Below are 27,395 nucleotides of genomic sequence, written 5' to 3' on the forward strand. Positions count from 1 at the left end.
CCAGAAGTACGACATCCTTTGAAAAATGTTTTATTTCAGCAAATAATTACAAAATGAGTTACGAGGTATTCTTTCGTAATTACAGAAGGACTTCAGAGCCGTCTTCTGGGAGCGTTTTTACTAAGTTTTCACAGGCAGACAAGGCCCTTATAAGCAGTAGTGAAAAGGGGATTTTAATTATAATGAGTAATATGCACAGGCAGACTACTGAAAATACCATGCGGTATAAATAAGTACACAGCACCGTGAATAAATATGTGTACCACGTCATTTAAAGGCTAGTCAGTCTAATACAATTAATGCCGAATAAGTAATTCTTATGGCTTCGGAGAGAATTCTTCAGGTGTAATTAAAGTAAGGCTCCCTGGAGAGGCTGAGGTGACACGTCAGGTCTCCGTGCGCGGCGGCTGCATCGTGCCGGACGGACACACCTCCGGCATCTTCCTGCCCCTCCCCCCCTGGGGCTGCAGCTGTGACTGCTGTATGGCTGGGTGTTGACAGGCTGCGGCCTTGTGCCCACACTGAGAAAGGTTATCTCCTGTCTGTGGGCGCGGCGCGGCCGCCACGGACACGCGGTGCTGTTTTACGTCTGGACCACAGCCAGATCCATAGTGAAAAGAACGACTGTAGTTTGCAAAATTACAGTGAGCAGAGAAAAAACATGATGGAGCACAAGCCTTCATTATCCGGCATCAGAGACGCAGGGATGCAGCTCAGCTGAAATGGGCCCATCTTCTGCGTGGAACTGGACTAGTCCATGTGAAAAGGTCAGAATTTAAGACTCCCCCCCCCCCTCAGCTAGTCTTAATGCTGGTGAGTCAAAGGTCTTTTTGCCATTCTTGGTGTCCTAATAACATATTTCCTGGGTTGACATTTTCTTTGGAGCTGAATGAAGTACCTATGAACAGAAATGTCCCACCTCAGGATGTGACCCCCTGACCCCAGAGGCACGGTGAGGATACCTGCTGGCTGGACCCTGACCAGTGAGGCCCCGGGGCCCGCGGTGGGCCCCGTGGGGACCGCCTCAGCGCTTGCCCCTGCTTTTGGCTCCGCGGGTGACGCTGCTGGGCCTCATGTGGTAAGAGAATTGGCGGGCCTGATCCACTGTGTCCAGCAGGTGAACGCACTCGATGGTGTTCACTGGAAAGCAGGACACACCGACCAGAGAGCCTTAAGTGTGTGTGTGTGTGTGTGATGCACTGCAAGTGACCTTGGCCCATACTTACGGTGAGTATTAGAGCCCAGGGACAAGTCCAGCAGGACCTGTGAGCGACTGCGGGAGTTCAGGGTCGTGCTTCTGGTAGGGCGCCCTCTCCTGGCCTGAGATCCACCTGCACATTAGCATATCGCTATTGTCACACCAGCAACACAGCTCAAAACGGCTAGCATAGTCACTAACTCACTATCAAAGGGACCTCAGGTTCAAAATACTCCAGGAATGTTTTTTTTTTTTTTTATATTTATTTATTTGGATTTTCCTTTGAGATCAATAAAGTACCACTACTACGATTTTTGTACCAATGTCTGTATTGCCCTGGCAATGCTGTCCTTCACTGCACTTCTTCATGCACCTGTGGTGCCAGAATTTTCCTTTTGGGTTTAATAACGTTCGTACACTCAGCGGCCACATTATCGGGTGCACCTGCTCGTTAAGGTGAACGGCGGAATCGTGTGACTGCGACCGAATACATACAGCGTGCAGACGGGGTCAAGGTACTGCGCGTCTAAGCATTATGATGGCCAGGATGCACGATCAAAGCAATTTTGAACATAATATGATCACTGGTGCCAGGAGTGGTGCTTCCAGCATCTCAGAAACAGCCTCCCTCCTGGAAACTCTCCCATATTACAGCGTGTAGTTTACAGAGAATAGCTTGATGATAAAAAGAAATCTAGTTGGCTGGAAGTCTGTGTACAAAAATACCTTATTAATGAGAGAGGTCAGAGGGGAATAGCCAGACTCAAAGCTAACAGGATGACCTCAAGTGCAAAAATAACAGCTCAGTACTTGGGGTCTGTGACTGTTAACATCTTGTTTACCCTTGAAGCGGTACAAAGGGGGGGGGGTGTCCTAGCTAGGTATACATACTGTTAAGTGGCTTGTGTGTGCGTGTGTGATTTCTCAGCATAACCGTGTGTGTGTGCACCCCTAAAAGTCATGGAAAGATCAGTATGTCTGAGTAAAAGATCTTTGAAAGTCTCAAGCAGAAAAATATCCTCAGCAGGCATTTGGAAAAATACCAGCGGTTCACGAAGCGGCGGTATTACGTTGGCCCTTTGAGGTGGCGAGAGCACGGCGCACGAGCGGCATTCTCCTCTGCCACCAGGTGGGGGCAGGTGTCCCGCCGCAGGTGTGCGGACATGCGGCATGCGGGGGTGGGCGGGGCAGCTGAAAGGCGCCAGGCTGACATTCCCAGCGACAGCCCTGAACTTTTCACGGTGGCAAATATGTCAGCGTGATGGGGGGGGGGGGGGGGGAGCTGGCAGCCTTCCTCATGCTCATCATCACCTGGTCATGTCCGCTGAAGGTCAGTCACGGTGCGTAAGCCGTCCGAAACCAGCCGCTCACCTGCGCTTATTGGTATCACCTGAGCAACACTGCAAGCTATGTTCTCTGGACACTGCCTTTGTGATTCCAAAGATCAACCAACCTATCCTGTTGTTTTGCTAACTAGCTTATGTACGATCTGCATGCAAAAATGATTGAATTTTTCAGTATCCGTCCATCCATCCATCTTTCATTACTGCCTGTCCTTTACGGGGTTGCAGTGAGCCTGGAGCCCGTCATAGAAAGCGTGATGCGGGCTGCGGGCTGGGCTGGCAGTCGGTCGCGAGGCGCACGCACACACACAGCCAGACGTACGCCCTAAGGGTAATCTGGAGACGCCAATTAGCTTAACTGGAGCAGCGTGCAGGAGCCCACGCGTTGTGGGGGAAACGTGCAGGCGTACGCATTGGGTGCGAGGCTCAATGGCACCGCTTCATGGGCTTCAGCTGCGATTCCAGTGAATCTGCTGTTAAAAGTAGGTAGGAAAGCAGCAGCGCATACAGCTGAAGCAGACACCCCCTGAGTGCTTTCCCAGGCAAGTCTCATTCCTCCCTGTTTGATAAAGCTTCATCGCTCAGTATCTCCCACACCTGCAGCTACTGACCATCGTAAACTAAATTACGTCCCAAAGCGGTGCCCTGAGCCACTGTCAAGGCAACGCCTCAGCTGACTGGAGCCCCCAGTGCATGATGGGTCGAGAGAGACTCACCATAGATAGTCTGCAGCACTGTGGTTTTCTTGGCCGTTGCCTTGCTGGGAGGAGTGTGATGTTCTGTTGGAGGCGTGGCCTTTGGAGGGGCGGAGCTCAAGTTAGAGTGCCTATCCCACAGCAGCCGGACGAGGAGGGAGGTGGCTGTTTCTGTGGATGCAGCCCCTATGTCACCCCTGCACAGCGCCTCCTTAAGCCTGCAGCGTACGTGGAACCTGCGGGAGACGACGACAGGATTAACTGTAAGCAGCATCCCTCTGTACGCCATACATACAGCCTCCGGGGGCCTGAGAACTGGCTGACGCAGGACGCCTCCCCCCACCCCAAGCAGCATCAGAGCCTGAGAGACGTGTGCAGGCCATTAGTCGCGTCTCGCCAACCCGCTGAACTTTTCCCCCTCGTTAAAGACCTCGGCCGGCCTCCAAATCACTGCGCCCTAGCCCCCTCCCAGTTCCCGAGGTGTTGATGTGCAGGAGACCGCAGAGCGCCACGGCATGCCAGCCTCCGCCTTGGGCACATGTGGCAGACACATGGCGGTAACACGCAGCGCTCTGGGGTCAGGCAGCGTGCGATCGACTGCTGCATGCGAGTGCCGTGAGCCGAAAGCAGCACCGGACCTCATGGTCAGAGGTTCACACTCCACACGGGACTCTGCTGTTGAACCTTTGTTATGACGGCAAGATTCTTAAAAGCTGCTTTCAATAATCGTGCGAGCCCAATAACACGGGTTTACGTCAGTGCATTGCAGTGTCTTGTGTCCACAGTTGGGGAGTAATGGGAGGGGTGGGAATGGTCAAGAAAGACAAGCAGCTCCACCAAACGCGAACCAGTATGTGGGCCCAAGCGCACACATTTCCAGTAAAGCTTTGCTTAACCAGAGTTACACCAGTTCTCGCTTAGGGCCAGATTCATACACTGCATCCAGTGCAGCTCTTTTGGTGCTAAAATAAGTGCTGTCAGGATATAATGAAGACGTGCAGTGAAAAGTTAGCAGTGGAGAGGCGTTGGCATAACTAATCCAATTCCCTTTCACTGCTGAAAATTTAGGGGGAGGAGAGTAGTTAAATTAAAAAGTTTTTCCATTGGCAATTTACTGCAAAATGCGGCATTATTTAACGCCGAAAAAAAGCACGTCTTATTTTGTGCAGCCCTTTGGTAGATTGGGTCAGTCATTATTTAAATGAACTGACTGCGACTGTGTTCATAAAACTGCGCAGAATCGCACCGGCAGAATCGGCCACTGCCACTGGCGTTTGTTTTTTTCTTATTGCACTGTCACGCTAATTTGCCCTGCTTAGTAAATCTGGCCCTTAATCTGTACAGCTGTAATTAAAAAAGCGGGAGGGGGGGGGGGGAGGTCTCCTAAGGGAATGAGTAGGTGGGTGGAGTGACAGACAGGTCCACAGTCCACTGCCGTGAGCCCCCTGGCGTCAAACACCTTGCCCATCCATCAGTCGGCCCGCCGACCACACAGGATCCGAGCAACAGCTATCCAGGTGTCAGCCTATCGATCCTGCCTTCAGTCATGGATGTTGTGTGTTTGCTGGCTTGCAGCTCTGTGTGTGTGTGTGTGTGTGTGTGTGTGCGTGTGTGTCCATGTTTGTTCTTCAGCCTCACCTCCTCCACACCCTCTGGATGGTGCTGGCTGCCTGGTTCTCTTTGTAGGACACCTCCCTGTCCACCACCTGCAGTGGCATAAGCTCCACGCTCCCCGGGGGGGGCAGCGGGACTGGGGGCCCAGAGGAGGCGCCTGGGAGGGCCGGACGTGCACCACTGGGGGTGGAGCGAGGGTGGGGACTCCTGGTCTTCCTGTGTGGAGCAGGCGTTGGGGCCCCGGGGTGGTGCAGTGGTGTCTGATGGGCACTGCACGGCCTGCTGGAACCGGCGGGCGAGTGCCGCCCCCCCTCGGGGCACTGCCCCATAGTCTTGACGGCCACTTCTTGAGCCTGGGATGATCTACTCGTCGACATGGCCTTCTGGCTCTCTGGGTCATGGGGAGCTCCCACGGGTTTTGCTATACCACCACACACTGCTGCTGAGGCTGGTGGGGGCGTGGCTGGGGGTGGGGCCATGGGTGTGGTCACCTTAGCCTCTTTTTCACTTCTAGATGCCCTGCCCCTCAGTTCTGGACAGATAGAAAACATACTGAATAACATTTCATTCATTTAGGTGTTTCTCTCATACATTTCAGTGTTCAGCATCTCCAGACACTGTTGGCCATACCTCTACTCTTCCGCTGCTCCTCAGGTCTGCTCCTGGTGCATCGAGCCCGGCTGCGCTCTGCTCTTTCTGGCCTGGAGGGTTTTCTGGCCACAGGGGCCCCAGGAGGCTCGACACTGACCCTATCCTTGGGCTCCGACACAGACAGAGCAGCCAGGACCTGCCGCACCCCACTCAGGGAGCCCTGTAACTCCGCCTTCCGCCTCCGTTGCTGTTCCTCCTCCCGTTTCCTAGGGACCAGAGATATGTTGTTACATACACACCATTCCACTGTCAATTTCACAAATGGTTACACACTCTCCAGGCCATTATACACCAAGTTACACAATGTGTTCCACGTCCTCCAGGTCATTACACAGCGGGTTTCACACTGCACTTGCCGTTACACAGCGGGTTTCACACTGCACTGGCTGTCACACAGCGGGTTACACACTGCACTGGCCGTCACACAGTGGGTTACACACTGCGCTGGTCGTCACACAGCGGGTTACACACTTCTCTGGCTGTAACAGAGCAAGTTACACACTGCACTGGCCGTCACACAGTGGGTTACACACTGCACTGGCCGTCACACAGTGGGTTACACACTGCACTGGCCGTCACACAGTGGGTTACACACTGCACTGGCCGTCACACAGTGGGTTACACACTGCACTGGCCGTCACACAGTGGGTTACACACTGCACTGGCCGTCACACAGTGGGTTACACACTGTACTGGCCGTCACACAGTGGGTTACACACTGCGCTGGTCGTCACACAGCAGGTCACACACTGCACTGGCTGTTACACAGCAGGTTACACACAAGTTATTGTGACCGTTACACGTGTTTTACACTCTCCGGGCCATTACACAGTGTAGCTCGTAGTAGCTGCTTCAGAGAGAGCCACATGTTAATACTGCAGGCACCAACACACCAAGTTTACTCTGTTCAACATTTGGAAAGTGTGAGATGTAAGAATTCACCCTCTCTAATGTTACACCTGACAGGTCTGGCAGATACAGGAGAAGGAAAAACAGGGGAGAAAAAGACAATAAGAGTCTTGAAAAAGCTAAGCAAGGAGAAAGATATCAGGAGTGCTGGGAATGGAAGCTATCAAGAGCTATCAAAAACATAAGAAAAGAGAAGCTGCGGCAGGAGTGGAGGAAGGGGGCAGAGGAAGGCCCAGAAGAGGAGAGACCCTCGGCCCTCGGCCACCCCCTGTGCCCCATTCATCTCCCGTGCTGACAGCTGGTAAATGTCAGCCGCCGCCGCTCATGTGCTCCAATTAGCGGCAGAGCAGCACGACGGCGGTCCGGACGCGGGGGTTGGGACGAGGACGGGACCCGCTGGAAGAGCCCCGTCACGGGCCGGCATTACGGCTGTCGGGGTCTGGAACGGAGGCTGGATGGTGCTGTCAGTCACACACACACACACACACACACACACACACACACACACACACACACACACACACACACACACACACACACACACACACACACAACGTGGCTCAGGCGATCGATAGGAGGAGGTAGCCTGAAGGCAAGCTAATTGTTGCGCCACGGGGGGGGTGCCTCTCCTTCCCTCCACCCGTGTTCTGATAAGAGCAAATGGCTCTGGATAGCGCCACTGACATAGAGGGAACGGACATGGTGTGGATTCCAGTCATGAAAATCCTGATGGAAGGACTGTAACTGGATACACTGCTGTGAATGACTGATCGGCATCAAATGATTTCAATATACTCTTCAATGTAACGGCTATACTGGGTTGTGCCCCAACAACTGATGCTGACAAGGAAGACCATGAAAAGCTTTAGATTCCAGATGCAGTAGAACATGCAAACAAGATATACTGGTGACAGCAAGTGCCATGACAAAGTCATAAAAGAGAAGGTGGGAAATCCAGTTGGCCAGTAGGGACAGAAACACAGCTAGAGCCATTAACCAGCATCTGTGAATCCAATGACCTTGTCACTGCCAATACATTCTTCAAGCAACCAAAGAAGCATTTCTACACCCAGATATCACCGCATGGAGCTCACAGAAATCAGACTATATCCTTAGCGCCAAACGCCAGAAGACCAAAGGCATGGCCTCCAGTGCCTTGTGGAACAGATCATAAACTACTTATGTGAAAACTCCAACAAGACTTCCAAGAAATCACCCGGAGAATATCCCTGAAACATTAGAAGCCAATTTAAGATGTCTGGACATACTTGATAGACAAACAGGAGATGCAGATGGAATTCAAAGAAGTTATTCAAGAGGAATGGGAGAAAAAAAACTGCCAAAATGAAAGAGCCAAATTAATCAAAGTGGATGACAAAAAGGACCATGAAGATTAAAAGAGAGGAAAAACTGAAAACTGGAAAGATGAAAGTAAAAAAATACTAAATCAAAAATTCCTAAAAGCTACTCAAAAAGACAGAAGTGTAATGTTACAAAAACAACTGAGAAAGAAAGAAAGAAACCTGAAAACCAAGGACTGCCGCATTGGTTTGGACGGACACCAAAGCGCTCATGATAACTGAAAGAACAATGATTATGAAGAACTGGCAGGAATTTGAAGAAAACCTCTACAGCAGAGACACCACCATCCAAGGTGTCTGAGCCTTAGAAGAACCTTCAGTACTGGAAGAGGTCAGATTAGCCCTGAGACCTGATGGAGAGTGTACAATATATTGTACAGATCCCCTTAGGGTAAGATGTTACTAAAGATCATTCAAAGCAGATTAAGGCCCTATAAAGAGAATTGTCCATGCATGCTGGACTCAACAGAGGTAGAGGAACCAGGGACAGCACTGCAGATCCACAATGGATAATCGACACATCCAAAGAATACCAGGAGGAGACCAACTTGTGTGTTATATATTAACCTTTGAGTCAATTGACCAGGTCAAACTATGGAATGTTCTCAGGCAGACCAGAACATCTCAATGGACATATGAAGAATCTCTACACTAGACATGAACATGGAGAAACCAAGCAGGCCCACACTGATAAAGGAGCTAGACACTATCACCATACCTATTCCACCTGCATGCCAAACATATAATGAGGGAAGTTGGACTGATAGAAGACAACTGAACTGTGAACGAACTAGTGGATTCTTGATCAAATCAAGCCTGAGGTTGTCACTTGAAGCACAAATGACCAGGTTGAAGCTGTCTTAACTTGCGTATATTACGAAAAGACCCACTGCACTGGAAGCACTTTTCAAAAACTCCGGGGTAAAAGCAAAAGAGGATTACTAGCAACAACATGGATGGACACAACCATCATTATAATGATGGAGCCTTTGGGAGGCCTGGAGAAGAGTGGGTGGGTTTTGCAGGAATCCTGTCTACATGGTCGTCAGGAGTCGGCACTGACTTCCCAGTACCCAGCGTGTTTATGCGCATGCGTGTAGGCGGTCCTCACTTGGCAGCGTCCTTGCGAAGCTGCTCGTGTCTCATAAGGAGGTTCTTGCGCTCCCTGAAGGCCTGCCGCACCTTGTAGCCCTTGTACACGGCCTGGATAGAGGACGCCGCGATATCCTGGATGGCGGCGATGGAGAGGGCGTTGTGCTCCAGCATGAACTGGGTGACCTCCTGGTGCTCCCCGAGGAGGGCGTAGTCCAGAGGGGTGTACCTGCCCCCCATCCCAAACCCGAGAGGCGCACCGATGAAAAGATGGCAGTCTGGTGATCAAGCCATCAAAACACGGTTGCGATTTTTACAGACGTTTCACCATTCCACTCAATCGATTCCACTTTCTCCTGTAATCCCTTCTAGAGACAAGCTACAGAAGTCTACACGAAACTTTAACCACCACGTTTTCTATAACCTACTTCATAAAATGCATCGATGACAGTATATGACATATTCATGGCTACATCCATGCAATCTAAGGACGGACCCTCACATTTATATCTCTAAATGTGCGATATAAGTGAAGCCTGCTCTCAGCTTGTGTTACGCACGATAGTTCGGAAGGATAAACACCAAGCAAACAGGCCTGGGCTGGCCCTGGATATTGCCTCACCTCTCCTCGCTGTGCTCCATGTGGTTGGGGAAGGCGTTATATCCCAGTAACAGCTTCACTGCATCCAGGTAACCGTTGTTACAGGACCAGTGCAGGGCTGTCTTCCCCTGCAGCCACACATACAGGCTGTACATAGGAACATAGTGTAGATATACAGACAGGGCAGAGATGCTTTTGTGGTGAATCACCTCTTTGTCCTGGATGTTTGGATCGGCCTGGTTCTCCATCAGGACGGCCATGCAGCTGATGTAGCCGCCGTAAGCTGCACACTGAAGGGGCGTTCGGCCCGCCTGGTCCTGCACGTTGGGGGTGATCCCATTCTCCATCAGCACCTGGCAGACCTCCGCGTTACCGCCCAGGGCTGCCCAGTGCAGCGCCGTGTGGCCGTCCAGGTCCACCAGGTCCACACGGGCCCCGCCTGGAGGGACAAGCAGAGGACCATACGAGAACAGACCAGCTAAAAACACGACATACATTAACACGTTTGGTCACCCGCAATTCAGTCAATCTTTGAGCCATGATCTAGACTCATGACATCATCTGCAGTGGTGATGGTGCCCCTCTTTCGATACTCAGTGTGAGGAAGTCACCCTCGCAACCCTACTCAGGTCCGTCACCGTTTCTGTGGACGGGAAGGTTCAGGCCACGCCTGTGATTTGAGAGTCTGCCCTTTGATACCTTTGATGAGGGTGAGGATGACGTCACGGTGGCCCATCTCACAGGCCCGGAAGAGGGGCGTGTGCTTCATCACGTCTAGGGCGTCCACCATGGCACCGCGCTCCAGGAGCAGCTGCACCGTGCTCACGTGCCCCGAGAGGGCGGCCGCGTGCAGGGCTGCGTGCGGAGATGCAGCGGCACACACACACACACACACACACACGCACACACAAAAAGAGGAATCACCAAATGCTTATACATTCAAGTCACGCCGTAAGTGTCAAGAAAATTATCTATCATTCTCTTGCAATTTAAACCAGTCATACTAACGGGTTAGGCGAGTAAAACTCCAAACTAAATGACAAGAATCTCTTAAGTGCTAATTGTTGTTAACGGTCTAATTCCCTGGACGCCTCTGTAAAGACAGACAATCTGGGCAACAAGCCCTGGTTCCCGTTCTCAGCCAGGCTGGGGGGGGGGTTTACTTGGGCTGATGGATGAGTCCACAAAAGACCAAAACGGACCCCCCTCCCCCTGCGGGGGCAGGACAAACACCCAGAGGGGCCCTGCTCCAGGTTATTAATTCCTAAATCTCCCTTCAAACAGAAGAGTTGCCCGTCTGTCTCCCCATCGCTTATGTAAGTCAGACGGAGGGGGTCACGTGGGCAGGGGGCTGAATGCATGTGTGTCTGGAGGAGCTGCGGGGGGTGTGGTGGGGGGATGGAACATCATTCATATTCCATAAGATCCTAAAGCACACCGGGCCCCCAAATGTGGGGGCCAGTCAGGGGCCCGGTCTGACCCAAAGCTCAGGAATATAATGACGGACAGCATGTCTGCTGTCATGACCCAAATGTGACCAATGCTGATGAGCCTGTTAGCTCATTAATCACCGTGTGCCACCCTGCCACGTATGTGTCACGTCTCCGGCAGACGGGGGTGGGGGACAGGTTCAGGTCTCCTGAAGACGATGCGTCAGCTAAGGTGTTTAATTTGAACCCTTCTGAACTTGACAGTATTTTCAGTTACAGGCCTTATCTTCCCAAAAGCCCCGTTACTATCTCCCACCATTCCCCGCCGCTCCCCACAGCGCGCTCACCAGTGCCCCCATACTTGTCGGCCATGTTGATGTCGATGTCGGGCTTCAGGTCCAGCATGGTGCCGATAACATTGTTGCTGCCCTTGCTGGCGGCCCACATGAAGGCGGTGCGGCCCTCCAGGTCCGGGTCGTCCCTCACAGACGGGTGCCGGAGGAAGACGGCCACCGTGTCCTGCGGGGGAGGAGCAGAGGCGCACCGTCAAGCAGCGCTTCCGAAATCAGAGCTCCGTAATGCATCGCTCTGTCTTTCTGATGAGCCTGAATTTGGATCGCAGTTAATCTGGGTACCGGGAGCACAGAGCTGGACTGGGTGCAAAGCCTCATGCTGCCGTGGCGATCCATTACCTCGAGGCCTCATGTAATGAGTCCCAGCTAACCTTTATGAGCAGTACTCCGTGATAGGGATTAGATAGGCGCGGCTGGGTGAATTCGGGAGGTTTTTGGGAGGTGTGGAGCTTCCATCAGCTGTGTTTGAACAGCCATTAAGTTCTTCATTTAATATTAAGATTATAAGACAGGAAATGGTGTTTTGTTTAAAGCGCCATGCAGATGGACTCACTGCGTAGTTGCTCTGTGCGCCATAGTGGAGCGGCGTTGCACCCTGGCTGTCCGACGGGATGCTGCCTGACTTATTCCTCTCCAGAAGCAAGTGCACGATCCTGGCATGGCCTGAGCCCACAGAACACGCACACACACGACGATCAATTACCTGCCACCTCACTTATCTGGTTAAATACACCAGAGGTGGAAAGTTCAGGTTCATAGTAAAATTCCAGACCAAGATTTTGTTTCAACCAACCAGCTGAGTATAAAGACTCACAAACATAGAGCACTCAACTGGCTGGTTGAAACAAAATCTTGGTCTGGATTTGTACTTTCTGGACCTAAAGTTAAAGTAGACCTTGGAAACGTGTCATTTAACGCAATACCAGCAGACACCACTGATAATACACCTGTCCTGCTTAAATAAATAGATTTACTCCAATTTCAAGTGCTGGGAAGCACACAGGTGTGTGAGTGACATGTGCCCCAAGTGCCATGAACAAGACAGAAACAGGAAGTGGCTAATGACACACAGGAAGTGGCAAATGACACACAGGAAGTGACTAATGACACACAGGAAGTGACTAATGACACACAGGAAGTAACTAATGACACACAGGAAGTGACAATAGTCCCCACCAAAGCTCTTACCCAGCAGGGCTGCCCAGTGCAACGGGGTCCTGAAGAGGTTGTCGTACGCCGTGACGCTGCAGCCCTCGTATGAAGTCAGCACCTCCACCACAGCCTCATTGCCGTCGGCGACAGCAAAGTGCAACGGCGTGCGGCCCTCGTAGTCCTGCCAGTTGAGCAGACTCTCAGTGGGAGCCGCATCCTGCAGGGGGGCGATGGTGACCCAGGGGTTAGTCAGAGGCTGGCAGGAGAGGGGAGGAGTAGGGAGGAGTGGGGAGGAGGCCCACCCACCAAGATGCAGCGCACAGTGTGCGTGGCGCTGGCCTCCTTATTGTGCGCAGCCCAGTGCAGTGGGATCTTGCCCTCGCTGTCCGGAATGCCGATGTTGGAGTCGTGCTTGATCAGCAGCCGGACGTGCTCCGGATGGTTGTAAAAGGCACTCCAGTGCAGGGCGGTCTGCTGCAGTGAGGGAAGGGGGACACCAGGGGGCGGCGTCAGTCATGCTCAGCACTCAACCTCCACCTGAACTGTGTTTGGGGGGGTGGGGGCTACAGAAAAGCCAGACAAATGAAACCGGGAGCATGGCATTTGAGGGGGAAGTGAAAGCGGGCGACAGAACCCAGAACCCACCGCAGACGCATTTCGTGCATGACAGAGAGTTACTGCATAGTACAGGAGGGCCGTCCTGTGGGTTCATTCGCATGTTGAAGGAGTCTGAAGAGGGGGTGCCGGGGAATGGGGGGGCTCACAGCCTGACGGAAATGAGGATGCGGGGCACCGGGCTCTGTTTTACCACACGCCTCAAGAACCTACATTAACAGAACCCAAATGGTTCCTGTATTTGCACTGCATTAAACAACCACTCCTGCAAAGGGCCCAAAGGAACCGCAGTTCCTGCGTATGGCGCATTTGGGCGGCAGATGTGACACCGGCACAGTGGTTCAGACGGACCTGGAATGGGCCGGGTCCTGGGGGGCAGGAGGGAGTGCAGGGGCTCACGACCCACAGTCCAGTAGGGACAGATAAGATGCTACGTTTTGACAGCGGTCTGGCAGCGCAGCGATGACGCCCTGCAGTGGCCGGCACGCACGGTAACGCTGACGGGGTTAACTGGCACAGGACGGGCCCAGAGCCAGACCTGCCTGCCAGGGCCTGTTAACAGAAACCCACTTTTTACAAGGCATATTTTTAGCCAGCTTCACATCCTCCCGCAGGACCTCAGAGGGCTCCCCGCTGTTCCGCTGGCTCCCCCTTGACCTTGCCCCCACCCACCCACCCACCCCATCCGGATATGCCAGGCCTTCTTACGTGGCGGCCCTACGCAGCACGAATGCTGTGGACGTCCCTCTACAAAGCAGCATGGCGATGAAGGCCCCCCCCCACCTTGTTCTTGTCCTGCGTGTCCACCTCCCCCGGCGCCATGTGCTTCAGGAGCTGGGCCAGGCACTTGGGGGTGTGGTGACGCGTGGCCAGATGCAAGGGCGTCATGTCCTCCAGGTCCTTCTGCAGCCAGTCGGCCCTCCGCGCCAACAGCAGCTTCATGAAGCGCACGTTGCCCTGGGGAGGCCACACACACACACACACACACACACACATGTAGTCCCGACATTTAAGGATTACGGTGACCCCCCCCAAGCACACCAGACTGAAAATGCACAGCACGGGTGCTCCAACTCGCAGCCAGAGTGACGAGGGACCGCGCATCAACTGCAACAGCTTATCAATCCCGAGCCTCTACCTTCCAGCGACCCCCTAAAACGGCTTATCATAGCCACACACCTTCTCGATTCCGGACGGCTCAGACACGGGGGCCACGGCTACACGCCGGTCGCTCGGGCTGCCATTTCACACCATCATCCCCACCGAATATCACATAATCAACTTTAAGCGCCAGCAGTGAAGAGATTGAAAGGAAAACAGCCGGGAATTCTCCAATTAGGAAACCATTCCAGTACTCATTCCAGTACACTGAGAGTACTCCTGCACACTGTTAATATACATTACTAAGTACTCACTCGGTCAGCTCAGATAACTCATCTTAACAGTTTAAAGCATCTCCTCTGCTCAGTTTAAAACCTTCTCTCACACATACACATCCCCGATCTCCACGTCAGGTTTGTCGGAGCTTTGGAGGGTTCCGGCGGGTCCGGCCCGGCCCTGCCCCACCCCGCCCCTCCTCTTGCCTGCCCCACCCCGCCCCTCCTCTTGCCTGCCCCACCCCGCCCCTCCTCTTGCCTGCCCCACCCCGCCCCTCCTCTTGCCTGCCCCACCCCGCCCCTCCTCTTGCCTGCCCCACCCCGCCCCTCCTCTTGCCTGCCCCACCCCGCCCCTCCTCTTGCCTGCCCCACCCCGCCCCTCCTCTTGCCTGCCCCACCCCGCCCCTCCTCTTGCCTGCCCCACCCCGCCCCTCCTCTTGCCTGCCCCCAGGTGCCCTGACAGGGTTAGACCCCACCCACCTCCCTGCTCTCAATCCAATTAGAGCGCTAATCCCCAGGACGCGCTGTGCGGGCGGCTATTGATCCAGGTGTCAGTGTGGTTAGCGTCACCCCCCCCCTCCCCCCCAAGTCCCGTCTGACAGGGAACCAGGACACCACAAATGAGATCCACTCCACTGTCACTCACAGGCCCCAGAAAAAGCTAATTAACACTTTAAATACTTTAAAATATTATGGAGGGAGGGACGCGGAGGATTACGACGTGAGAGAACCACGGGGCTGCAGCCTGTTTGGTCAGACTCGCCGTTTCAGGTGCCTGGTCGTCCTTAAACTGTCTAACTGCTTGGAAGAGAAGATAAGACAGAACAGAGGAAGGATGCATATCGACAGGCCACCGACGCTCCGTCAATGTGACAGGCTCGCGGTTAAATGGGTGTGTCCACTAGGGGCCGCTGTATCCCCATCTCAGGCTCTATCCCCACAGCATCACCATGTGTACAGGTACGGCCACGACGGGAAAGTTACAGGAAGACAGACAGAAGAGAGTGTTAGGCAGGCAGATACCAGGAGCCTCAATGTGCAGAATGTGAATGAGAGAGAGAGACGCACACAGAAAGGCAGACAGAAGACAATCTGACACAAAGCCAGACAGTCAGAAGCACAGTGAGGAAGTCAAGGACAGAGAGAAGAGAATCAGAGAGGCAGACATGCAAGAGTCACAGACAGGCAGTGAGTCTCACAGACACACGAATACATACATGCAGACAGTGAGAGAATCACACACAAAGTGAGAATGTTAAACAGGCAGACAAGAACAGTGAGACAGACTGAGACAGTAGGGAATATGAAACACACAAAGTGGAAATTCACACTAACCCTAAACACAGCATAGTAACAAATGCAAGAATACGGACTGTGCCAGAGAAGTACAGCTACATCCTAAGGGTAGTATGTCCCTGGCAGGAATCACACAACTGTTTAATAAAATAGGTGTTCAATAACACAGAGATTTACAATTATTTACCACAAGTTTTTGTCCAAATTGAAACACAAGTGAGGCAACACATCACCTTACCCGGGAGTCCATAGCCCCCCCAAGAGAGTGTTTATAAACAGACGTCACCCTGGGAGAACACGTTGAGGCTGCTGGGTAATGATTTGGGGGGGCAGGAGGTCTCTGATAGGGAAGGCATGAGGGGGCTCATTGTAGAGGAGACTGATGGGTGACAGTGGGGGGACATTCACAGAAGGACACAGGATGCCCAAGAGGGTAAATGCGTCTTCCCACATCAGAATTACTGCATTAAATACCGCGATAATTAGCTTCTTTTAAATCAAATCATATTAAAGTGACCTTGAATAAGGCTGGAATACATGCCTTATTATGGACCAGGGTGTGAGGCCGGCACCCCCAGCAGCCCGGGTGGGTCGTGGGGGGCATGTGGAAGCACTTTGCCCCTCCAGTGATGAGACACACATTGCAGCCATTATTAAAAAATGCAGCCTTTATGAGCCTCTGATCTTAGGCTGGAAGAGACCTTCGCCCCCCCCCCCCCCCCACACACTACTCTTTTCTTTGTTTTCCTTTATTTAAAATGATTTAAGAGCCCGGATTGAATTCTCGTTCCAACCTCCCCCATCCGGCAGCCCATTTCTGAAACCCAGGACTAAGGTTCAGCTTGACGGCGCCAATTCACGGCATGACAAAAGCTGGGGGCCCCTGGGCTCTGCTCGCTCCTCTCCGAATACATACGGACCACAAAAACTCAGCTCCCAGCATGCAATCTGCCTCCTCACCACTCCGTGTTATGGGGGTGGAATCGGCTGACGTCTCTGCGCAAGCTGGTTCTTACTGGCCACGTCCCCGAGTGGCGGTGCCCATGCTGCACTGGTGCCGCTTACCTTCTGCGCCGCCAGGTGCAGGGCGGTGCGCTTGCTGCGGTCGGCCTTGTTCGCGGAGGCTCCAGCCTTCAGCAACACCTCGGCGCAGTCCAGCCGGTCGGCCAGCACGCAGTACATCAGGGGCGTGCGTCCAAAGGCATCCTCCCTGTCCCGCAGGGTTGGGTCGGCTGCATGCACACACAGACAAGCAACGGATCAAATAAAGCAGGGGTGGCCAATCTTATCCGCAAAGGGCCGGTGTGTGTGCGGGTTTTCGCTGCAGCTCCCTAATTACATTACTAATTAGAGGACTGATTGGCTGAAAGAGTCCGAACACCTGGGTTTGAACAGCTGACCCAAAAACCTGCATACACACCGGCCCTTTGCGGATAAGATTGGCCACCGCTGAAATAAAGTGTAAACCTGCCCTTTGCTTTTACTTCCAAACACAAAATGCAAAACATTGAGTTAAAGCAAAAAGGCTTTTAATTTCATTAAAATAATCATAGTAATAATTATTATTACATATTTGCATATGTACCTGATGTCAAGGGATCCTGACTTAAGACAAAGATGGGAAGGTATTCACAGAATGTCTCCAAACCTAGAAGCTAAAAGGTCAGAGGTCAAGGTTACCTGTGATCAGCTTATGAAGTGTCCCCCGGTCTCCGTTGACGGCTGCAGCGTGGACCTGCGAACCGAGAGGGGCGGCGCCAGGGGCAGCGGGATCGGCCGTGCTGAGGATCGGCAGGGCTGCCTGCAACACACAGCGAGGCCCCCGTCACGTGAAACTCCCCTCAGGTAACACGACGCACGATGCCGCGCATCCCCTCATTGCCCCGGCCCACTGGACGCATGGCACCACGACAGACGCACGATGAGGATCTTCACACACAAAGCAGGGCTTAGAGCTTAAGAGCACAGAGAGCACCCACAGCACACCCGCCCTGATCTCTACGAAATCGTGCCCGGTGGAAGGATTGCGGTGGCAACGAGGCTCTTCTACATTGCAGTAATACCCATCCCTTGGCCCTCGGCCCTCGTCTCGGGCCTGGCAGGGTGGGGTAGGCTGGAGGGCAGGGGGGTTCCTTTGATGCCCGTTTAACTCAGCCCTCACGCGGGGGCTCAGATAGTAGGCGGCTGGCACCGGGAGCGGGAGGAAACGCTGGGTAATCCTGGGGTAGGAAGTGGTCCGGGCGTGGCGCCGAGGGGAACCCCCACTGTGTGTCTGCCCCACTCCGCCTTTTATTCATGGAACAGCAGCTCTCCTGCCAGGGCTAAGAGGGGAAATCAATTACTACCCCCCGCAGCTTCACTAAACGCAAACTCACATCTGAAACCCATGTGTTGTTGTGTAAATATATTTTTTTATTACATATAAGAGGAGAGATCTACACTATGCCTCATGAAATGGCCACACAGTACTGGACTTGGATCAGCCAATGGGAGTAGGTAGGCGGCAGCCCCCAAATCCTTCCGGATCTGTCCCGGGCTGCGGCACTGGAGGTCACCATCGGTGCAGCCAAGTGTGTCACGCCGCTTCAGGCTTTGCGAAGCCAAGTGCCTGAGCTAAAGCAAAGTGTATCAAAAAAATAAATTAAGAAGTGCTTGTTTGAGAAGAGGAACAGTTTGACTCTCCTGCACCCTCCACGGAAAAAACTGGGCCTCCATTTGACAACACGCACTGCCGTTACGTTGTCAGTGACCCTGCAAATGGAGTGAATGACAATCGCATTATCACTCAGGAAATATTGCAGTTCGCACACCTACATCCATATTACCAATACCATCTACTTTTAAAAACAGAAGTATGACAAACTCCATGAAACCAAACCTGGCACCCACGTAAAACCCACAAAAACTAATTCTGCAGAATCTTGTATGATCAAATAAATTCATAAAACCTAACTGGTTCAAATCCCACACAGGGTCGCTGTTGGCCCTTTGCATCAAGTTACCCCAATTAGACTTGTCTCAACAAAACCCAGCTGCTATCTGCTCAGGTAAAACAGAAAATAAACACAAAGTATGATGCGTGTTTGGAAAGGAGCATGATTCCTATTGGGGGGGGGGGGGCTTGAAGTGTTCTTATGGGATCAAGAATGGGTCTCCCCATAAACGAGATGAGGAGGTACCACACAATATACATCAGTAAAGTCGCTATCCTAGGCTAGGACTGGGCTATGATGTTCTCACATAGCCCTTGGGGTACTTTTACACTTACATGTTGTACCAGGACTCATGCCACAATCACACTACCAACCCCCAGGGTGCGTGTCTGTTTGTCTTGGGGGAGGGGAGTCCAGTTAGGTCTACCCCAGCATTTGAAGTCTCGTTTTCTTTTAACGAGGGAAAAACCGAGGGAGGCACAGATTACGCTGGCAAGCCGGACCCATACCAAACTTAACCGGTCAGTAATGAAAAGAAGATGCCTGTGGTTCTGGACACATGCCTGGTGAGAAGGTCCCTGCTGGGACTGGCTCAAACTCACTGGGGGGGGGGGGGGGATGTCTCCTCCCGGGGCATCAGGAAAACGACATTGGAACAGCTTCCACTGAACGGTGTTCATCTCAAACGGGTTAATTAAGAGCATCCATTAACCAAAAATGTCTGTTAGCCACGGGGAAAAAATGATAACTCAATGAATGTGCCAAGGCCCAAAAACACATTTCTCTGCCCAGCCCCCCAAGTCTACCCCCCTGCTGGAAACAAACCCCGGGAGCTGTGGTTGCCCGCCGAGGCTGCATTCCGGTGGGTAATTACCCATCATGCACCTCTTTGTTGTGCTGTCAAGCTCTTACCCAGTAGCAGAGTCACGGGAGCCAATTGGGGTTAGTTGGTCTAGCCGGCTCGGAGATGGTGATTAAACCCCTATTTAAGGGTCCCGGTCGGCAAAGAGGAACCCATGGCTCTCCGACTTTACTGCTCACTCGAGGGGAAATTATACGTTAGGCACAATGCTCTTGTTTGTATGACCAACAAAAATCAGTCATGCCACTCCCAACTTGCGCAATTCCAGGTTCCAGACCGTGGGATTTGATTTAATATGATGCTGACACACGGCACGCTTTGTGGCGGCTGTAACGACAGGAGCGACGTTTCCCTAGTCATCACGTGGGCAGACAGGGAGGGTGAGGGAGCGGTATGCGTGCCATGCCTGGGAGATGAATTCTGTATTTTTTTGGTTACGTGACAGAAAATTCACAAGGGCGTTAAAGACATCAACTGCATCCTTTTGGCCATTTCCGTCAGCAGAACAGAAATGTTCCCCACCTCCCCCATTGGGCTGCCCAGCTTGTGTTCCAAGACGATTCTGGGGGAAGTGCGTACTAGCACCACACGGGTCCAGGAACCACAATGAAAGCATTCTTCTAGTCTGACATATGAATGTGAGCAAACGTCGGTGGACAGGAAGTGGGTGGGCAGAACGGAACTTAGGTTCCCTGCATTACATACAACAGAGACCTCAAACCAGCTCTCCCTGCACAAGGAGTGATTTGGTTCTGAAGGCAGAATCTACCCACCCCATGCCCTCAAACTTGTCCGGCCAATAAATTCAATACTTTGAATTCTCAGTCTTTCCGCATTGTAGTAGATTCCAGGTCTTGTCCGGATGAAAATGGATGAAGAGATTTAGCCAAAACCTAATCAGCTGTTTCACGGCGTAACAAATTAGCCCACCGTGCCTTTTAGTGTTTAGCTTATAACGCATGATGACACAGGAAAATGATGATCGGCACCTGGGAGACGGTGCTCACGGGACAAGCTAGAAACAGTACAGTTACACACCTTGAAACACAGAAATTGCTCCTCAGCGGCAATCTTAACTATTTCAGTGAATTATTTATGAATCCGGTCCCCCTGTGCTCTCTCGAACCGTGGGACAGGATAACGACACAAACAGGATCTCCAGATAGCAGCACTGCTGGGAAAGGGGGGAACTTCACTGAGAATAATGCTCCCTTTACACACCAAGTATGATTTTAATTATTTAACTTTAAGCTCCTAAACTATTGCAGTCACATTATTAGTACATAAATCAAAGGACAAAACACATAGAGCTCTTTAAAGAAAGAAAAAAAAATTATTTTAAAGGAATTTACACAAAAATAGAAACATGTTAACTAAACAACCAAACTGCGTGCTGTTGCATTGCGGACTATAGAGGCACATCTGGCAAACGAGCGCCAGCTGACAGTCAGAAACCTGAAAGGTGGGGTCTGATTCGGGGGGGGGGGGGGGGGGGTCGGTTCCAGCTCAGTCAGCCGGGTACTTGAGCATGAAATGCTTCGGTAAACATTCTCAGCTCTGCGGATCACCAGGCAAACACCTAGAGTCTGAAAGCCAGTGCAGTGGAACCAGTAGCAGAATAGGTTCCTCGGGAAAATCCATCCTGAAGTCCCCCAAAACGGAGGAAAGGTTTCCCACTGTTATGGAGGGGAGGGGGAGGGGTGAGACTCCTGCTTCCCCTGCCCCTCCCACCTACTAACACACTCTGGCCGTCTCCCCCCGCGTGAGTAGCGTGCGACCGGCTCCTTCGTGCTCCCCCATACCCACCTCCCCAAACTCTGGAACGTATTAGGGATTCACGCGATGGAGACACAGACGGGCGCCCGTGTCAGCCGGCTAGGCGGACCGTGCTTCAGCAAGGTGGGGGTGGAGGGGGAGGCAGCGGCAGAGCTCTGATGTGCGTGGGCATCCTTCCAGCTGGTCCGACAGAGCCAAATGTTCACAGAGGACCAGGGGCGGGGGCACTAGAGGAGCCTCCTTACCAGTTTGTAACTATTTTCCTGCAGATTTCCTTTCTAGTGCTAATTCAGCAGTCGGGGCTTCTGCAGAGCCAGGCCATAAAGAACAGAGGAACAGAGACGAGCGTCCCCATGCCAAGCAGCTGCGGGCTCCTCTCTGCAGAGTATAATGAGGACCGGGCCCAATAGGTCGAAAGTTGACATGGGGGGGGGGGGGGGGGGTGTGAGTCTCTGACTGGAGCCTGATCTGGATATCAGTCTGTGTAGGACCCCAATGCTCATTCTTCTTAACTCTGACAGTACCGTACCCACAGAAGCCACTGTGACCCCAAAATCCCAACTTCTGACAGCTCTGCAGTATCATGTCAAGTCTTACATTGTGCAAAACCCAAAAGGCAGGCCAGAGTATGTCAGCGGAACCCTAACCCTAACACATCCGTCACCCCAAAGAAGAATATGATCTGACAATGGCGATGGTGACTGATAATGAAGACGGCTGCGGTGGCTGGTAACGATGACTCATGTTGAAAATGGCGATTAATTGATACTTTGTGGAGAAACTGATTTTCAAGACCTGAAACTAATTATGAATTAGCGTGACAAACAGCAGCATCCCACGCATGCCAGTCCCCAAACATCCTGAATATTTCAACGTATGAGCCACCGGCCACACTGACCACAGTACCGGCCGTTCGCGTTCGGGGAAACACATCAGTTCGACATCAGTGAGGCCGACGCTGCGGGGAAACACGTGCACGTCCGCTCGGCCGACAGATCTGGGCCAAATTTACATGGGACTTTTCCCTCATACTTGCCTGGGTCACCCTTCTACTGAGAAACTCCCACATTCTGGGAGAATCCCCGTGCCGTGTGGGAAAGCACCGGCAGAATGTCGATTCATTTTCCTGCAGAGGCACGATTTCTGCCAGACATGCTTGACATGCACTGTACAGTGAGCCCTGGGCCCCTCCCCAGAGAATCCGTTCCTACCGATGATTGACACCCCAGCGTGGTACAAATTGCATATTAAACCACTGGGATTTATTTATTTTTTTTAAACAATGTGCGCCCAGGGTCTGCTGCAAATTCCCCTGTGGCCAATCGTCTCGCTCGCTTAGGCAAAGGCGGAGCTGCGCTCTCCCGGCGGTGCCTCCAATTAAACCATCATCCTGGGGAGGGGGCGGGCTGCCACACCCAATATACAGAGGTACGGCAGATGGGAGATGACAGGCAGAGCGAGCATCACCCGCCACCAAGGGATGTAACACGATTAGGGGAGGCCAAAGCTGTCAATCAGAGGACGAAACATGCTTAACAAGCAGCTACAGAGGGATCTCGCTCTATAAGGAGCTAAACACTCACATTTATGTAACATACGAACAAGCCAATTTGTGCCTCTAAATGCCCCATTGTGTGTGGGGGTCCAGCGAAGGACCGCTTACAATCTAGTGACAGACTCTAGGCTCACTGTAACCCAGGACTAGATAAGCACTTATGCAAAATGAATGGATGACATGATTCACCTAAGTCATTCCTCCGATGGAGCCCCCATTTATTCACCAGCGTTGAACCGCCGGCATTATTGGCTGGTAAGATGTCCCGGACCGTTTGCCTCCCCTGCAGAGCGACACGCTGACATAACAGGACCGTGAGTGATGCGACGCCCCCCCTCCACCTCCCTTGAGAAGGAGCCCGGGTTGGTCATGGCGTCCCTGGCAGACACCGGCTTGGGGAGACGGCCTCCTCCCCACGGCGCCAAACATCCGGCAAGCAGATGTTTCCAGGCAGCACAATGCCTGCTCACACGACCAACAGAGGACCGTGGGGTCCGGGAGGGCCCGCCGTCACTGGGGGGGGGGGGGGGGTTGTTTAGTTGACATACTCCAATCCCCCCCCGCTTGCAGCACTACCACCATTCACCGCTACACAGGTAATTAACGGCTCCCGTTCCACCATGCAAAGCTTCAGGTTACTTCCTCACGTGACCCAGCCATCGACCGAGCCAAGTTTATGGGGATCGCTGAAGAGAGTCATGTGACCTGGCTGCCAGGAGACCGCCTTCGAGACCTCCCGGCATAGAGTTACCTGCCACCGTAACAACTGCATCCCTTCCACCTGAAGTGTAAGCGAAGTCTGACAGAATAGCGTCTGTATGTAGTGAACTGAGGTTACTGTTAGCATACTTTAATGTATTTATTTCCTCGTCCACAGGGCCACACGGCACAAGAATGGCATTCTGTAAGCCTCCCAATAAAGGAAAATGGTAACTGAATGGAAACAGGCTAATTAACACACCATGCTTTGAAATGAACTTTTTTGGTAAGGTGGGCACTAAGCGGGCACTCCTGTGGGCTGTGGGCATTTCCAGACCGTTACTCGCGGTACAGACATTGACAGGGCACCGTTGGTGGCATCAGTCGTTAGGCAGTATGCCCTGTTCAGCGTTCGTTAAAGGCGATCTCACACCCGGCGAGGAATGTTAAGAATCAGCAGAAATAAAGTGGATACATCTTAAGTGCGGATCCATCGATGGGACGGGCTGGGGGGGGTGGGGGGGGACGGGACGCAGGTCATGCCGCGATGCACTAGCTGTGATGCCACGCTTTCACTCTGAAGCAGCTGCACATCAGTGTTCAGCACCTCCCTCTCCACCTGTGCACCGCTGCTCTGACACAGACCAAATGAGACCCGACGAGCCGTAACCGCACAGGGATCACCATCACGCTTGTCAACATGCCCGCCTAACGGGGATAAAGCTGTGATCTAATTAAATGTCCAATTAGCCTGCAACGAGCCATTAGCCCACCAGCTACGGCAGGCGGCTGATGGAAAACAATCGGACAGACAAAAAAAAAAAACAAACAAGAAATCAATGTTTCGGGGGGGGGGGGGGGGGGGTTTACTCGAGGGGCAATGCCGTGCCGTCACGCCTCAGCGCATCCGCGTGGCGGAAAGGACATCGACAGAGAAGCACTCAGTACCCTGTAGGAACAGGAGCAGGACACATTAACTGAAATAAACACGAGGAACCCAAACCACCTAAAAACCAGATCCTCTTAATACTAATACTGGGATTAAGTGAAACACTGAGCATAATTAATTCGTTCCTACTTACCGCGAGGGTTGTGTATTGTACACAAAGCAGTATTTGCTGATTAAATCCCATTTAGCAGTCTTACAGTTAACACGTGTTACATGATTAATAATTATGGGCTATACAGTTAATACACTGCACGAGTATGGATCGTAAATTACCGCTCTGGGTTTTAATATCTGTTCAGCCTCTTACTGGGGGTTGCAGTTCGGCAATCCATCCCATCCCCCGTCCACCCCCATCTCTGGCTGCACGCAGAGCGAAACACAGATGCATCTTCACTGTAGAATCACCTCATCTGTGCACTTGACCTGGTCCACACGCCTGCCGTGAATCAGACGGTGTGGACTGAGCCAGCAGACTGCGTGTGACATCAACACCGCCGCCCTGTCCCGCCGCTCGCAGGATGAGTGTCGCGGCCCGCGTCACCATGTCAACCGTGACTGCGGCTCGCAGCGGGGAATGCGCCGCAGGTCCTCGCCCTGCCAGGCGGCACGGGGAGGGTAGGCGGCCTGACAGAAGGCACCCGGTGGATTATCCGCAAAGCACTGGCAGCCGGGACAGACGGACAGACGGACACACGGCCCGCTGCAGCACCAAGGCAAAGAAATACAGCTTTAAGAAAAGCAATAAGAAATCCCGCGGGTCAGGCAGCAGGAGGACTTCAGATCTGCCACCACCTCAGGTCTCCCACCTCTAGGGCCGGGGGTCTGAAGTCTTTGCGTGACCACCTTCTAAATTCCACACACCCATGCACAGACAGACAGACAGACAGACGCACAGACAGACAGACACAGCTTTCCACCTGGAAGCCTGCCCCCCCCTCCCAAAACCATGTGTCAGCATCCTTCACTTCTCGACACAACCTCCCAATCACCACAACCCAGGCCAGGTGACAGACGAAGACAAAAACTATAACCATAACAACAACAATAGTAATATCATCCATCTATCTGTGGGCGGCACAGCAGGAAGGTCCTGGGTTGGGTCCCCGGGTCGGGCCAGGGGCCTTTCTGTGTGGGATTCGCATGCTCGCCCTATGTTTGCGTGGGTTTCTGCCAGGGGCTCCGGTTACCTCCCACAGTCCAAAAGTGTGCAGCATAGGTTAACTGGCGACTCTAAGTTGTGTGTGTGTGTGTGTGTGTGTGTTGGCGCCTGCCCAGGGTTGGTTCCCGCCTGCGCCCCTTGTTCCTGGCCTAGGTTCTGCCCCCCCCCCCCGTGACCCCAGTTGGGATTAAGCAGCATCTGGTGATGGATGGATGGTATCTATCTATCTTACATAGTTGCTTATCCAGTGGGTTACTGTGAGTGCAGAAGATTAGGCAAGGTGGCATATTATTGTTATAATCACTATTATTATTATTATTATTATTATTATTATTATTATTATGATGTGCTCAAAATTGGAAACTTTCAGCATAACATTTCGAGCTTGCTAGTTACCTGCACTGATATGATGCGAGATGTACGCCGGCCCCCTTCCGCCCCACCTGATACAGCCATGCTGAATGCCACAGTGTGAGGGAATCCCAAGCCTCACCGCAGTACCACGGTACCCTGCTTACCATGGCTGGGGCGGCTAGATGGCCAGTCAAGCAGGAGCTGTCACACTCTCCCCGTCTCTCCTCACTCGGCCTGACCGGGTCTTGGGGAAGCTGGCGATCTAGAGGAGGCGATGGGAAAGCGTAAGCATCATCTGGGACATCTCGAGCTGGGCTCCCTGATCCGGCAGGCTCTTTAAGACCTGACCCAAATCCCCAAATTTCACTCTGATTTATAAGTAACACCAGGCCGGTGGGTTTGGCAACGTTTCTGCTGATGCCTGCGGAACTAAAACACCAGCTCACATGTCCGGTCAACCTGCTTCACCGGATCTGTTACTGAATGTAAAAGGTCAGATCTGCGAGTTCACATTGCCCAGTTATCCAAGACCAGTCAGTCTGCTCTATAGTGATATTTTGTCAGAGGCAAACACTTTCTCTATTATTAAACGTTGAAGTATCGGGCCAGTTTGTCGTCCTGAAGAGCGGTGCGCACCTTGATGTCTCAACTCCTTCAGCAATTCAGTACATTGATTCTGTAAACTGTGAGAAACCAGCGAGTTAACGAATATTTTTAGATAAGTCGCCACCAAGTTTTCATGCTCTACATTATTTAGTTAGATGACAATGGGTTGACCTGCACAAAAAGATTCAGCCAGGATCAATGCTATAACTATCCAGTGATTTGGGGTAAATCTGGTTCATTTCACGATAAGTGCTACCCCTGGAGATCCCCTGTTTAACTTAATAAGTTTCCAATTCTGCCACGCTAAGTTCTGGCAAACTGAGAGAACTGCAAACGACGGGGCAAACGATGAAAAAAATGTGGTAACTATTTTGGTAATTAGCTAGCTTACAACAAAACGTCATACTGCTTGGGTAGCCCACTATTAGCTCGCAGGCTAAAACATAATGTAACCCACCTTATATTCCAGAGAAAAATAAAAGTTAAGAGATCCATGGTTGCACTGTGTATCCACCACCACGAGAAAACTCCACGCAAATAAAACCTTTCGCAATCTTCCGGGTTTTCTTTCAGTGCGGAGTCGCATATAAACACAGACTGAACTATGGGATGTATAGTTCGGTATAAATTATTTTGCGGGACGGAGAGCACATCTGGGTCCCGAAGCAATTGAAACTACAAGTCCCGCTTTCCTTTAATGTTGGGTGTTGACGCTCGTCGACAAGTGCGACCATGGTATTTGTAGTTCAAAGTCTTCTTACATATTGCGGAAATCGTCCCCTTTTAACTACAACTACCACAAACCCCGGTACGATT

At 52.2% G+C, this 27,395-nt stretch overlaps 1 protein-coding gene across 1 annotated transcript; it reads right to left on the reverse strand.

The window, feature by feature from the left end:
- Window positions 1-14: 14 nt before the first annotated feature.
- On the reverse strand, window positions 15-27,249 carry invs (inversin). The gene is made up of 18 exons (XM_023815065.2): window positions 27,037-27,249; window positions 26,138-26,235; window positions 17,367-17,487; window positions 16,752-16,918; window positions 13,798-13,971; window positions 12,706-12,873; window positions 12,436-12,616; window positions 11,801-11,910; window positions 11,242-11,413; window positions 10,164-10,319; window positions 9,674-9,903; window positions 9,486-9,592; window positions 8,883-9,092; window positions 5,481-5,707; window positions 4,875-5,382; window positions 3,258-3,472; window positions 1,227-1,331; window positions 15-1,140 (listed from the first exon to the last, which is right to left on the reverse strand). The coding sequence occupies exons 2-18, from the start codon at window positions 26,138-26,140 to the stop codon at window positions 1,025-1,027; spliced, it is 2,970 nt and encodes a 989-aa protein (XP_023670833.2). The 5' UTR covers window positions 26,141-26,235; window positions 27,037-27,249; the 3' UTR covers window positions 15-1,024.
- Window positions 27,250-27,395: the final 146 nt, after the last annotated feature.

This window comes from Paramormyrops kingsleyae, chromosome 9, assembly GCF_048594095.1.
Source record: "Paramormyrops kingsleyae isolate MSU_618 chromosome 9, PKINGS_0.4, whole genome shotgun sequence".
NCBI classification, from domain to species: Eukaryota; Metazoa; Chordata; class Actinopteri; order Osteoglossiformes; family Mormyridae; genus Paramormyrops; species Paramormyrops kingsleyae.